This window comes from Sapajus apella, unplaced genomic scaffold (assembly GCF_009761245.1).
Source record: "Sapajus apella isolate SASKATOON/1434 unplaced genomic scaffold, GSC_monkey_1.0 scaffold5, whole genome shotgun sequence".
Taxonomy (NCBI): Eukaryota; Metazoa; Chordata; class Mammalia; order Primates; family Cebidae; genus Sapajus; species Sapajus apella.
Genome location: NW_022436945.1, coordinates 13438730 through 13453234, shown reverse-complemented (window position 1 = coordinate 13453234; position 14505 = coordinate 13438730). Strand labels below are relative to the sequence as shown.

At 38.5% G+C, this 14505-nt stretch overlaps 1 protein-coding gene across 7 annotated transcripts in view; it reads left to right on the top strand.

Annotated features, from left to right (window-relative positions):
• Nucleotides 1–14505, top strand: part of PPARGC1A (PPARG coactivator 1 alpha) — a 684512-nt gene that overhangs the window by 649890 nt on the left and 20117 nt on the right. For all 7 annotated transcript variants that reach the window (XM_032271915.1, XM_032271932.1, XM_032271939.1 and 4 more), the window contains 5 exons: nt 1669–1714; nt 1824–1897; nt 12308–13223; nt 13792–13896; nt 14050–14170. In XM_032271915.1, coding sequence (XP_032127806.1) covers nt 1669–1714; nt 1824–1897; nt 12308–13223; nt 13792–13896; nt 14050–14170 — 1262 coding nt within the window. The remainder of the gene's footprint in view (nt 1–1668; nt 1715–1823; nt 1898–12307; nt 13224–13791; nt 13897–14049; nt 14171–14505) is intronic.

The following is a 14505-nucleotide window of genomic DNA, read 5'->3' as shown; positions in this document are numbered from 1 at the left end:
AACTATGACTTGCTAATTCCTCTCCTTTCATTGACCTTGGCCTTACCTGTACCCAACAATCACAATTTTGGGAGTCTTTGAGCATTTCAAATAGCCTGTCCTACCTCTTGAAAGCTGGAATTTCAGTGACTGATTTTTAATGTACATGTATTGTGTCACATAGCACATAGTTAATACCTTTATATTTTCTATAGAAATTCTATGGATTATCTTAATTACTAGTTGAGCACCATAAAAGTTAGTAAAGTTTCTTTATAAATGAATTCCTTTTGAAAGACTGATTATAGACACACTCAAAAACTAATAAAAAATCAGCTCATTTATCTGCATATATGAAAAACTGAATCAATCAATATATCTAATTTGTTGACGACATCATGAGCTTCATATTTCTGGATGTACATTGGAAAGATGATATACCATTCAATTGTGTAAATCTAAATCTATAAATAAAATATTTACATATTTATTTATCCAAGTAAACTGTCTAAGGCCAATTTGGACATGAATAATATTTTCACATTTCAAAAAAATTTAGTTGTTTGGGTTGATTAATTTACTTTAAAATCTGTTGAATGCAATTTCTTTTGACAATTGGAGAAGGGAAACAGCATCTTGGCCGACTGTGAGTAACAATTTTATGGCCCTGAAAATATCACTTAGTATCATTAGGTCTCAGTTACCTCAACCACAAGATAGGAAACTTTATTCTAAAGTCCTTTTTGGGTTTGATGCTATGATTTCCATTATGTAAATAACTACCACTTGACCTTTTGAAAGTAATTATTTTAATAAGAAAAAATTGACATAAACGTACATACACATAAGCATATGCTTATAGATAAGCATAGATATACATAATACATGAATGTATATCCCAAGTATGCCTCTCATCATATTTTACCCTCCTTCTGTTCGAAATACAAGAGTGCCATGGAGAAGCAATTGAAATTTTGGGGTGAGAAGATTTTTACTCCACTCTTCATTATTGGGAAATGCCTCCTGTAGGAAGTAAGACTCAAGAAAGCACAAAAGGAAGTTGTTAGCATCTTTGCAAGTCTACACACCTTTCACCTGATAAACCTGGTATCTTACTTTAGCTGTCTATCATATTTGGGGACCTGAACCCCTTTTAAACTATCTGAGTCAGTGCCCGCAATTTACCATCATTTCTCAATTAATTTTCAGTGAGTGGAATAGTTACTGCATGAGCTTTGGCCTCATAGAAATAACCTATTATCAGGGCTAGGTATGAAATTATACATTTTAGGAGTAAAATCAACTGAATATTCATAACGTTCTGTCGCCTTGTAGTTACTCTGCTGTTTTCTTTTCTAAACAAACCGTGCACTGTATTCCAAATTAAAACAGAAAACATGGTTTCTCTCTGATGGTATGATGCAAATTTTGTATCCTTAACAGAGATGGTTCATTTTTGGAAAAATTCTGTTTTCATATGTGTTTTCAAATGGTAGTTTACTGATGCACATGCTGTTTGGAATTTGTTTTAGCATAGTGGACTTTGTCTGACTTTGATCCAATCTTCAGAGATTTCTTAGTTTAGTCTTGCAGTTTTCTGGCTGTTTTTCCAACTTGACCATTGTAAAAAGAAATGAAATCTAAAAGACACTCAATATTACATAATTAGTTTCTTTTTTTTTTCTTTAGCCAAACCAACAACTTTGTCTCTTCCTCTGACCCCAGAGTCACCAAAGTAAGTATTAAAAAATGAAACCATTTTCAGAAAGGGAAGGGGGTTCTAATACATTTGGCTACAGCAACTCCATTTCAGTTTGTTTTTATAAATGTGCCATATCTTCCAGTGACCCCAAGGGTTCCCCATTTGAGAACAAGACTATTGAACGCACCTTAAGTGTGGAACTCTCTGGAACTGCAGGTAAGCCTTATATTTCACTTGGAACTTGTGTGTGTGTGTGTGTGTGTGTGTGTGTATAATAAGATTAAATAGAGTGCACTCTCTATATGATTAATAAAATTAACAAAGAATACAAAATTGGGGAAGAAGTTATCTGTAAATATTTCCAGTTGCTTATTTTTTTTTTAAATCTAATAAAAAAGACTGAAGTGCTTTAAAAACTTGGACGAACTGAAGAGCTCTTAGGCAAACTTCTGAGTTGGTTGCAAATGGTGCTTTTGCACTAAGTGCTTTAAGTTTAAGTACTTGAACCTCACCAGAAAGTGAATCGTGGTATGTCTAAACAAGAAATTCCTTGGCTCTGGCCGTTGCTGATAAGGTTAAAGGAACAGTACATTAAACAAGATGCTTTCAACCAGAACTATGGTGCCTACATGCACCGTGGTTATTGTTGCTAAGTTTAATTTCACACTTTGAGTTTGCTAAATTACCTGCTTATGAAAGGTCTAATGCATGATTGCATGACTTGGTCAAGCAGTAGAATAGTTAATTTCATGGTATATATATATATGTGTGTGTGTGTATATATATATTTATATATATTTATTATATATATATACACATATATATAGTATATGTGTGGGCAGACTCACACATATGTACATATATACATATCTTTATAGGTATGCACACATAGACACAAAAATATTTACTTATAAGCATATGCTTAACATCATTTCTAAAATACATACATAACACTATTTCTTAAATACATTATAACTTACATATATGTTTAGAAGTAGCTTTTGTGTATATATGTGCAGCAGAGGCCTTCTTATCTGAGCAGTGACAACCAACAATTGGTGGGTTTATTTAAAAAATTGATTCAAGCATATACTGTTTTATTTTACCTTTGCTTAAAACATAAAAATATACAAATATTACATTTTTTGATAGAAGACAGAGATCTTTACCCTGAGCTTACATTTGCTGTGTGGGGATCCATCTGTTAGCCTTTCTTATATAAACCACACTAATATATTTCTATATTATACATATCATAGATGGTAGCCATTTTGTATAGCTTGCTCCTTGAAGGAAAAGATTAAAGACAGGGATATAGTAGTCTGAATTCTTCTAGATTTTTATAATTTTTTCCAATATTTTCTAATACCATCCATCCATAACTAATTTGATAGTACGTCATTCAGCAATGATTTTTTTGAGTCTTTTTACAGGAATTATTTTTCATACTCACATTTCATTCATTTACAGAAGATTTTACCATCTTATCTAATTTCAGTCACCAGTACAATGCACATTAACTATATAGTCTACTGAGGTAATGAGACATATTGATAAGTAGCATGAAAGCAAATATTATTTATTGGATATGTTCTGCAACTTTCTAATAAAGGTAGACCCAGAAGGCAGTTGTTAGTTTGTTGAGTGTGATTGTAATAGCTGTACACGATATAAATTGGGGAGGCTGAGGTAAAGCCCATTTGCATTACGTAAGAGGAGGGATTTCGAGCTTTGGAAAGCAAGGGGATGAGGACTCAAAAGATGCTGAATGAGGCTAGAAGGTGAAGCTTGGAAACTGCCTGGAGAACAATGTAAAGAGGAGATTGAGGGAGATTTTTTTGTTTCTCTACAGATATTTTGGGCTTTAAATGCAACGCAACATATAATGTCTACAATTGTCATCTCTTCTAAAAATCAGCAAAATTGGTCGCTTAGTGGTGTTTGAGGATTGTGACAAACACTAATTGTACCTAGAAAGATTCACAAAGGGAGAAAAAGAGTTATCAGAGGGAAAACACTGTAGCACACCTTCAGCTTTAAAGACAATGATTGTGCAAAAGATTTTTAAAAAATGATTAAGGCAGTTAAAGGACTGAGAGAAATATTTAGGCAATACTTTCATTCTAGTGAATGACAGAGGTGATCCATGGAAAGGAATGTGGAGGAAATTGAGCTCTCCATAGGCTAACCTGACTCAGCCTTCAGGGGAAACAAAAAAATGCACAGATTTTGAAGCATGGGGTTGGAGTAGAGAAAATGTTGATGAAGCAGAGGCAAGAAGGCAGGAAACCAAAGGGATGCTCAGATGACAATGGATTTGGCAAGGACTGTGAAATCAGTAAGGAGCTACAGAATGACACAGACAAGTACTTTCCCTCCTGGATCTTTTGAGTCTTAGCGACTCTTCTACATCCTTGATCTTTTCCATACCTTGGTTTCCTCAATTTTAAAGTCATCTTCATAACTACTGATAAAATTATTGTGTAACCAAAAGACTAAAATATAGGTTGAAAAATGAAATTGCCAGTATGCAATCATTTTTGACGCACAAAAATGAAATTTCATGTGCTTTGATCTGAATTAAAACAGTTTATAAGCAGCAAAGCTCCAATTAAGAGTAATATATCATGATTTTAAAGAGCAGAAGGCATAGTTTAGTGAAGTTTACACAACCTTGGTTTGGATGTTGGACAAACCTAAATTTAAATTCTGAATGCACTCCCATCTAGTGTGTGGTCTTGGCCCATTTACTTAAACTCTGAAAGATCAGGATTCTTATGCATGATATGAACATGATAATATCTACATCTCACTGGGTCAGTGTGAGGATTAAGTGATAGAAAACATGAACCCCCTTATTATGTAAGTACTCAGATAATATTTGATATTTAATTACTAATTCTGAGTTAACTTCATTTGCAGTGGTCATTGTACCTTGCTTCTCATCTTTTCAATTTTTGGCTGTCTTCATCTCTTCCCTTTTATTGCCCTTACTGTGTATCCTCTTTGGCAATTTCGTATATGAAGTTATTTATTCTTTTTCTGTGCCTGTTCCCCGCTATTTCCCCATCAAATTGAACAAATACTGCTTTTAGTGTAGGTATGGAATTTATCAAATGAAGATAGAAAACTCACTTATTTGAGATTCTCTCAGCAGCATCTACTTCTATTACTATAATTTCTGGCAATTAGGCACTCCCTAAATAGGCACTTTACCTACAGTATCTTCCTTTCTTTCTGCCCATTTCATTGTGGAGGAAAGATTTATACATTGACACCAGCTATTTGATGTCTGAGTTCAATGCAGGTCTGCCTGAATAGAAATTATGTCTCTTTCCTGAAGTCTGAATTTTAAAAATAGTAATTGACATATGTTATGTTAAATAGGCTTCATTGCACTTGCCAAGTGTCATTGATTGGTACTGTCTGCCAGGAGCATTGCGTTGAGAGGGATTCTAAGGCCAAGTCTGTGCTCAGGGAGAATGTCATGATCAATTAGTGATGTCTGCCATGGGTGCAGCAGGTGGGTGGAAAGGGTAGAAACAGCATTCATGTTGATAATTTGTTGATCCTTGGTTTACAGACTTAATCGGTTTGGTTGCAGCAGCAGAAGTGACCCAAGCTATGGTGCAGGCCTTCTGGTGTTTTCTTTTTCTTTACTCTCACAAATTATAGTGAAATTTTCCAAATGTTTAAGTGGAAACGTAAAGAGTCAACAAAATTCTAAGACCTCCAGAATAATGCCTCTGCCCCATCTGCAGTGTCTTTGGGAAACAGGAGGGATGCGATAGGAAGTTTGCCTTATTAGGTATTGCCAGCTGGTCTGACTTCTTTGTGATTGTCCTAAACTAGCTCATTTTGGCTGATAAAAAAAACTCTTTTCTTTTACAGGTGTAAAAACTAATTTGATTTCAAAATAGCTGTTAGTAAAGCGAGATGAGAGAAAAGAGAATGCTCTTTTGGCAGAAGGCATTTAAATCTATTGCATATGGAGATTTTCAGAGTGCTACACTATTTTGTTTCTGAAATGGGAATGGCAAAGCAATGTCAGCTCAACAAGGTGACGGTTTTAACGACAGATATGAAGGAATTTGGGTAGGGACCAAAGTGACCCCAAAATTTTATGTATATATATAGAGAGCTTTTATTTGTTATTACTGTAGACATTGTAACTGTGGTAGAACTATTTTATGAATGATTAAGAAAATGAGAAAGCAGGCCGGGCACAGTGGCTCAGGACTGTAATCCCAGCACTTTGGGAGGCCGAGGCAGGTGGATCACCTGAGTCAGGAGTTTGAAACCAGCCTGACCAATGTGGTGAAACCCCATCTCCACAAAAAAATCCAAAAAAAAAAAAAAAAATAAAAGCCAGGTCTGGTTGCAGGCATCTGTGATCCCAGCTTCTCTGGAGGCTGAGGCAGGAGAATAGCTTGAACCTGGGAGGAGGAGATTGCAGTGAACTGAGATTGTGCTGGTGCACTCCAGCCTGGGCAACAGAGCAAGACTCAATCTCAAAAAATAAAAAGAAAAATAAATAAGAAAATGAGAAAGCAAAATATGTAATTAGATGTCTTATCATCCTAAAACAAGGAGCCCTTCATAATTTTTTTCTCCATCGATTTGTGTTTTTCCATATTATTTTAATCAGAGTGGACATCTGATTTGATGTTATTTATTTTTTACTTAATTTTCTCTCTAGGCTTTAATCAGCAGTCATTCAAAGCGTACTTTAGTGGACTTGCAATAAAAGCAATAACAAAACACTCATTAATCAATTTGTAACTACCTCTTTTATGTTGAATTTTACATTGCCTTTTTGGACTCTCCATTTAAAAGTTCATTTTTTTCTGGAAAAATGTAGGAACAAACACCATGAATATTGACAAACAGCTGTAGCCTTTTGGCATATATACTCCTCGTGTAGGTGACATATCTTTGGGAAAGTGGACAAAAGCAAAATATGAGTAGTTATCGGCAGTTTTAAAAGGAAAACTATAGCATCAGAGAACTGGAAGGTGATTTTGACAGGTCACATAATCTATTCCTGTGATTGAAGAATCCAAGAAAGGAAGACCCAACAAATTCCCTTTACAGCCCATTCCAATGCTTGGCAGCTCTTAGTGTCAAGGATTTCTTCCATATTTCAGCTATAGTCTTCATTTTCTATTTTCAATCTCATTCTTTTTGACCTAGTGTCTATAACGACAATTCCTTTGTTCCTGGTTTTTCTTTTCTGGAAATGGCACCCTTCTGTTTCTTGTAAGCCAAGGATAGCAAAGGAATTTTCTCATCCACATCAGCTTTTAGGTTTGGCTTTAGCCACCTGAAATTCCGGGTTTCCCTTATTCATCCCTATCTCTGCTCTGTGGGGAATTACACAGGGATCAATTAATGATATCTTCATCTTCCATGAGCAAGAGTTGGGGAATTAGGCATATGTCATAGGAATGTTCGGAAGCTTTTCTCCAAGGCCAGCTTGTTGCCCAGTAACTGGGGGTGATAGGAAAAATACTTAAAATACACTGAAGGCAGGCCACTCCCAAATGGACTGAGTCCTGCCAGAGGACCAGCGGGGGCTGTTGGAGAACCCTCTGCGCCAAGTGTGAACACTTCAGTTGCTGGGTCTGTGGAGCTCCAGTGAGCCCTGGGGAAGCCGGTGCAGATGGAGAGAACACGAGAGCAGCCTTTATCAACTGAATATTTTAACAACTGCTGTAGAGGTAACGGTTGGTACTGACTGAGTATCAGCTTTCCCTGCTCTCTTGACACCCACTCCAAATTCGTAAGGCCTGAAATATGTGAGTAGGACAAGTCACACACCTCTCCTTGCTCAGCCTTCCTATTTTGGTGTGTTTTTAAGCAACTTAGAAACTCTTCTCCTGATTTTTTTTTCTTAAATACCTGATTTGGCATGCAGCACACGCAAAATCCCGCTGTTAAACAAACTCGAAAGTTAGTTGCAGATTTTGCAGTAGATTCTGCAAAATGTTATGAACTACTAAAAAAAAAAAAAAAAAAAAAAAAGTCCTGCTGAAGTCATTGGGTGAATAGCACTGCACAAGAAACAGAGCCAAGAACTTAGCATTTATCAGAGTCATTCAATTAAACAAACAATCCCAAAAGAAAACTCCTCCAAGAAAATCGTTTCATAGCGATAATGTAAAACAAAACAAAACTTGTCTTTGCCTTTTTTTTTAAAAAAATAAAAGGGCTGTTTAAAAAGATGGCTGTAGAGTGTGTACCACTTCTCCCAGATTTGCTGTGCAGAAGTGCATAAGTGTGAGTGATGTAGAGGTGCTTGTTTATTATGGAGCACATTTCAATGCAGTAATCATAAATATTGCTAAGGTTGTGCTCTGTTGAAATATGACCTACATACTCTTGATTGTTTGTGTTATGTGATTTGTCTGACACCCATTACATTCTGGGTAATAGCAGCCATTTGTTGCTCTGCACAGCAGGCTCTTTTGACAAAAGAAAATAGGCGGCAATAAAAAAGCTATAGTCTGAATTACATTCTGCACCGAGCTGCACTGCTGAGAGTTTGTGCAAGTGTGTTAACAATGCTCGGAACTGCCTCTTGTCAGCCTTCAGCCTGTAATGGCCATCTGTCCTCACATAAATCTGTCAAAACCTGCTAAGTTCAAGAGAGAGCACAGAATATACCTTGTACTGTCAACACCAAAATGTACACATTCCCCGGAAAATCAACACGCAGGAAATAATCCAGAGGTTATGGGAGGCATTAGCACTGTTGATTTGGGCTTGTGGCATGAAATCGAGAGTCTGGCGATTAGTGGGAAGATGGACAAAGGTGGTGGCATCAAGGGATTGAGCACCCACCTCCCTCTTACTTCAGGGGGAAGAGTTCTGGATAGGGGAGATGAGGCTAGAGAAATATAACTAGTTCAGAGGCAGCAAGGGGTTGCCGGTCTCATCAGCAGCTCTGAAAAGCTTAACACTATGTTAAGAGAAAAAAAGATACTCCTTGCACTTTTGCTTTGTTTGGTCTGGCTTTGGGTCTCAACTCTATCTGGAGATAGGCTTTCACTTAGGGAGGCTTGGTGACAGGAAGTCTTGTCATCCGTGAGATTTCTCAATCTTGCTCTGAGACATTCTCTGGTTAGAGATGTTTCAGTGAACAATGAAGAGTTTAGGGAATTAGCCAAATTATTTTTCTCTCCCCATCTACTCACTAATCCTGAAATATCTTCCATTCAATAAGCAAGTATTACTTATTTGTTTCAACAAGTGGTGCCAACAGAAATGTGCAATTCTGGTATTTTTACTCACAGGGCATATTTGATGGTCTCTGGGTGTTTCCATCAATTTTAAGCATATATGCAGAAAAACATACTCATGTCAAATTTTAAAGAAGTGCCTTTCTATTAAAACGGATTGTGAAGTCCCTGAAGGCTGAGTCCCTGAAATAGCAGTATCTGGTATTATATCCAGCACATAGTAAGTGTTCAACAAATGTCAGTTCAATGGCCACAGGCTGTCCAATGTCTGATGGAGGTAAAAGGCTTTGTTTTTAACTCAAAGAAAGTACAATCAAGGTGTCGCCACTCCCCAGAGCAACTTGAGAACCAGTTATTTAAGCGATAATGAGCTCAGGTACTAGGACAAGGGTTTCAAATTTTCAAGACTCAGAAGGATTTCTATATTTGAAATCCCTAGATACCTGAGCTATTTTTAGAACCAGTCTCTCTTTAATAGTGGCCTAATTTGGCGTTCCTGAAGTTTAAGGTTTCTTTTTATAAATCTAAAATGTCTGTCAAAATATGTGTACCTTGAGAGTACACAGTAGCCTGCTGCAGACACTCTAGGGCTGGGGTTCTCCAGGTGTGGTCTGTGAAGCATCTCGTTCAAAATGTTTACCCAGGCTGGGTGTGGTGGCTCATGCCTGTAATCCCAGCACTTTGGGAGACCAAGGACGATGGATCACAAGGTCAGGAGTTCGTGACCAGTCTGGCCAATATGGTGAAACCCTGTCTCTACTAAAAATACAAAAAAAAATTAGCTGGGTGTGGTGGCAGGCACCTGTAAACCCAGCTACTCGGGAGGCTGAGGTAGGCGAATCACTTGAACCCAGGAAGTGGAGGTTACAGTGAGCCAAGATCACACCACCACACTGTCGCCTAGGCAACAAGAGCAAGACTCTGACTCAAAAAAAAAAAAAAATTTGTTTGCCCAGTTTCCCAAGTGATTCTTTGGCTGCTGAAATGTGAGGCCCACTACTAAAGGAGAATCTAGAAAAATTAAAATTAGTGCAAAATAATAATGCAATAAATGTGCCCAAGCGACATCCCACAAAGAGCTTATAATCGATTTGGAATGACAAGATAGAATTCACATTCAAAATGTATAGCAATATGTGATTGGTTTCGAGAGAGAGATCCTGACAGTAAATTATAAAAGAAGTCAAAATTACCCTAGCTTGGGGTGATCATGCAAAGATTTATGGAGTTGAATGTTAGGAGGTTGAATGTCATTTTCTCCAATTCAAGAACTATGTCGTTGGACACGTTTGACTGGTATTTACTCAGCAAAGAGAGATTATTTATCATTATTTCTTTAAGTATCTCAGGCTCCTACGAGAAATATTTGAGAATTTTTTTTTTCTTGCTGGGAATTAATATCTTTAAATTTGTTGCAGTGGTAATTGAAGGCAGCATGTAGAAGAAATCAGTATGCATGAATAAGGCAGTGCAATAGGTAAATAAGTGAAAACGGAGAGAAAAGAAAAGATTGACCAAATAGGAATTTCTTAGATTGAGTAAAAGACATACTCATCTATGAAAGAGGAAACAAGAGGTGAGTGTGCCTCAGTGACACAGATGTTTGATTCATTCATATAAGTAACGCCCTTTGCTACAGTGAAGAGTGGGGCAAAGAGCCATCCAACAAAGGGAAGCTTTTTTGAGACTCAGGTGTGACCATGGATGGAGTACAGTGTCCCATTCTCTTTGTGTTTAAATTTCTCTGTCTTTCTGAACTTTTCTGGTTTGGAACTCCAGAGTCAAACCATTTTGCATTCATGTACCTTTTCTTCTCTCAGGGAGAATTAGCTTTGAATAATAAAAATTGCCAAATATTGGTGTAAAATATTTCATTTTAGAGAAAACATTCATTCCTTCCATTTCTTTATTATAAAGTAGGAGAGTGAGGAAGCATCTTCCTATTCACATCAAAATTTCATGTGGCTTTCTGTGACCTACTTGACTCTTGATGTGTGTGTGTGTGTGTGTGTGTGTGTGTGTGTGTGATGTGTGTGTGTATGTGTATGTATGTGCGTGTGTCTGCGTTTATATATATATATTTTTTTTTCCAGGAAGGTAGTGTTTTCTTTTCCTTGAAACTTGCCTTAAGTCTAACCCCAGGCTTGTTAGCAGACTTGAAGTTGTTTTTGCTGAATAGCATTCACCTAGCCTCCTCAATAGAAAGTGTGTTGTAAACTAAAATGCTCCCGTGTAAGCATAAAGTCATTTGAACTCCAGCCTGCCCTTGGTCAAAGTTCCTTGGACTCTGAAGCTGCTTCACAATGCTTCTTCCTCGGCACAAAGGGATGAGTAGGACTTATTCAGTGGGGACACTCAACAGAGGGAACTACTGTGCTTCACAGACTCTCCCACACTGGTTTCTGATGAAATGTTCTGCCCTCTTGTAGAAAAGCAGAAACAGCAACAACTGATGGCTGTTCCTCTTTCTTCCTTTTTATTTATTTAACTAGTTAGCTGCTAAAACTTGGCTGAGTTTCAATCCCTCGGTCCTATAACCTTCCCTTATGTTGTGCTCTATATAAAATGGTCCGCCGGCCCTGTGATATTTAGTGTTACTGTTCACTTAGGTTTCTGTTGCAGAACCATATTTTAGACAGAATGTATTAGTAATGCTTACAAGAATGTGTTATACCTACATTAGCCATGGTTTACTAGGTTAATGAGCTGTGACGACAAAGAATCATTGCCGTTAAGTTGTAGAGTTGCTCTAGGCCCCTGCATTTGGCTGTTGTATTTCACTGAACTTACTCTGAAGTTGCTTATGCCACTCTCACCATTGCCCCACATTTCCTGCCATCCCATCTTTTTTTTTTCCTTTTAAGTTGCTTAATTCCTAGGCTCGAAGGGTAGATTCTCATGATTGGACAAAGACCTCTGAGCCGCTTGCATCCTCTGTGATGTGCTTTGCAGACAAATGCTACCAAGGCTATTCTCTGATTCCTTAGTCCCTCTTTATTAATTTTCCATAAAGCAGCCCATACAATCCCCTTGAAAATGCAAGCTTTGGTAATAATGCCTCGTTCTGTGCAGGCCAGGGGTGACATGTTCATGTTTTCTGGGAAGCAGGATTTGTTAGCGTTGGTGTTTGAAATACAAAAGATCACAGCTCTGCCTCCCGCTCAGCAGTGTAGATCCATCTTTTCTTGGTGACAGAGGCTTAGGGGATGAGTCAGTTTTTCAGGCCGCATCATGAAATTAGTTTCCTTCTTCTTCACTTAGTTTGAACTCTTGTCTGAAATCTTGGAAAAATTAAAAACATGTGTCTTGGCATTTAAGAGCGTTATCTCTTTTCTCTTCCTCTCCATTTTTTTGTTTTTGTTTTTGTTTTTAATTTTTGCCTTAGGCCTAACTCCACCCACCACTCCTCCTCATAAAGCCAACCAAGATAACCCTTTTAGGGCTTCTCCAAAGCTGAAGTCCTCTTGCAAGACTGTGGTGCCACCACCATCAAAGAAGCCCCGGTACAGTGAGTCTTCTGGTACCCAAGGCAATAACTCCACCAAGAAAGGGCCGGAGCAATCGGAGTTGTATGCACAACTCAGCAAGTCCTCAGTGCTCACTGGCGGACACGAGGAAAGGAAGGCCAAGCGGCCCAGTCTACGGCTGTTTGGTGACCATGACTATTGCCAGTCAATTAATTCCAAAACGGAAATACTCATTAATATATCACAGGAGCTCCAAGACTCTAGACAACTAGAAAATAAAGATGTCTCCTCCGATTGGCAGGGGCAGATTTGTTCTTCCACAGATTCAGACCAGTGCTACCTGAGAGAGACTTCGGAGGCAAGCAAGCAGGTCTCTCCTTGCAGCACAAGAAAACAGCTCCAAGACCAGGAAATCCGAGCCGAGCTGAACAAGCACTTCGGTCATCCCAGTCAAGCTGTTTTTGACGACGAAGCAAACAAGACCAGTGAACTGAGGGATGGTGATTTCAGTAATGAACAATTCTCCAAACTACCTATGTTTATAAATTCAGGACTAGCCATGGATGGCCTGTTTGATGACAGTGAAGACGAAAGTGATAAACTGAGCTACCCTTGGGATGGCACGCAATCCTATTCATTGTTCAATGTGTCTCCTTCTTGTTCTTCTTTTAACTCTCCATGTAGAGATTCCGTGTCACCACCCAAATCCTTATTTTCTCAAAGACCCCAAAGGATGCGCTCTCGTTCAAGGTCCTTTTCTCGACACAGGTCGTGTTCCCGATCACCATATTCCAGGTCAAGATCAAGGTCCCCAGGCAGTAGATCCTCTTCAAGGTAAACCTTGGCAAAACCCTAAGAACACGCAAGGTGTTCCTAAGAAGTAAAAAAATATATAAACTAAAATACAAATAAAAATTTGAAATCTGCAGTCATTGCAGCCCCTGACCACTGCATTCCTGGCACTGCTGGAAATAAAGAGAATGATGTTACATTCACATCTCTCTTCATGTTCTCTTAAATCTGTCAGCTCTGAGCACAGTGCCTTGAGCCAGTCCTATCAGAGAGAGCAATTTGTAAGAAACTTGCTCGTCTAACTTTTTCCATTACCTGGAGCGCTGCCCTGTGCCAGGATAGTGGAGATCCATGCAAGATAAAGCTGACAGTGTACCAGACCTGGTGCTCAGTGTTAACGTCAATAAGAGACGCTGAGAGAGAACACATCACTCCCAGCCCTCTGAGCTGACTAGATGATCACAGACTGTCACTGGGAAATCTCACTAGAAGCTGGGAAGAAAAAGCCAGTCTCTGTAATACAGTGTTCCAGAGGAGGTGCCACAGTGCCGATAAACTTGGGTTAAGTGGCAGTTGCAAATAGCCTTTTTGTTTTTCTCCTCTGCCGCAGATCCTGCTATTACTATGAGTCAAGTCACTACAGACACCGCACGCACCGAAGTTCTCCCTTGTATGTGAGATCACGTTCAAGATCGCCCTACAGCCGTAGGCCCAGGTAATGAGACATGTCATTTTTCTTTGGCTCCCTTTATCCCTTCCTTGAGATGACAAGATTTTCCCTAAATCCCGATCCCCCTTCCCATATTATTATTCATTTTGCTCGTGCAAATTGAGGTGGTTGACTTAGTGATGAAGTTATGTTTCCCAGGTATGACAGCTACGAGGATTATCAGCATGAGAGGCTGAAGAGGGAAGAATACCGCAGAGAGTATGAGAAGCGAGAGTCTGAGAGGGCCAAGCAAAGGGAGAGGCAGAGGCAGAAGGCAATTGTAAGTGGCGTGGAGCTCACTTCTATTTTAAAGCATGGTTTATTCTTTTTTTCTGTGTGCTTTTTTGGTGATAGATTAGAAAATTTAAAAGAAGCTAAATATTTGTTAGTTTGTTAGAACAGGCCTTTTTCAGCCTTTTGGCTTTAAAACATCTGTAAGTCTTCAATCCCTGTTAACCCAACTTATTGGAAAACAAAATGCTTGTCAGTATATTTCTCACTCACAGTCTGATTTTGAAGTTCATTACTGTCTTCACCTTCTGTTTTGAAAAATGGAGGGAGAAGAGATTATTTTTAGTCGGATATTGGTTCCTTCTGGTCAAGGATGAGGCTTTC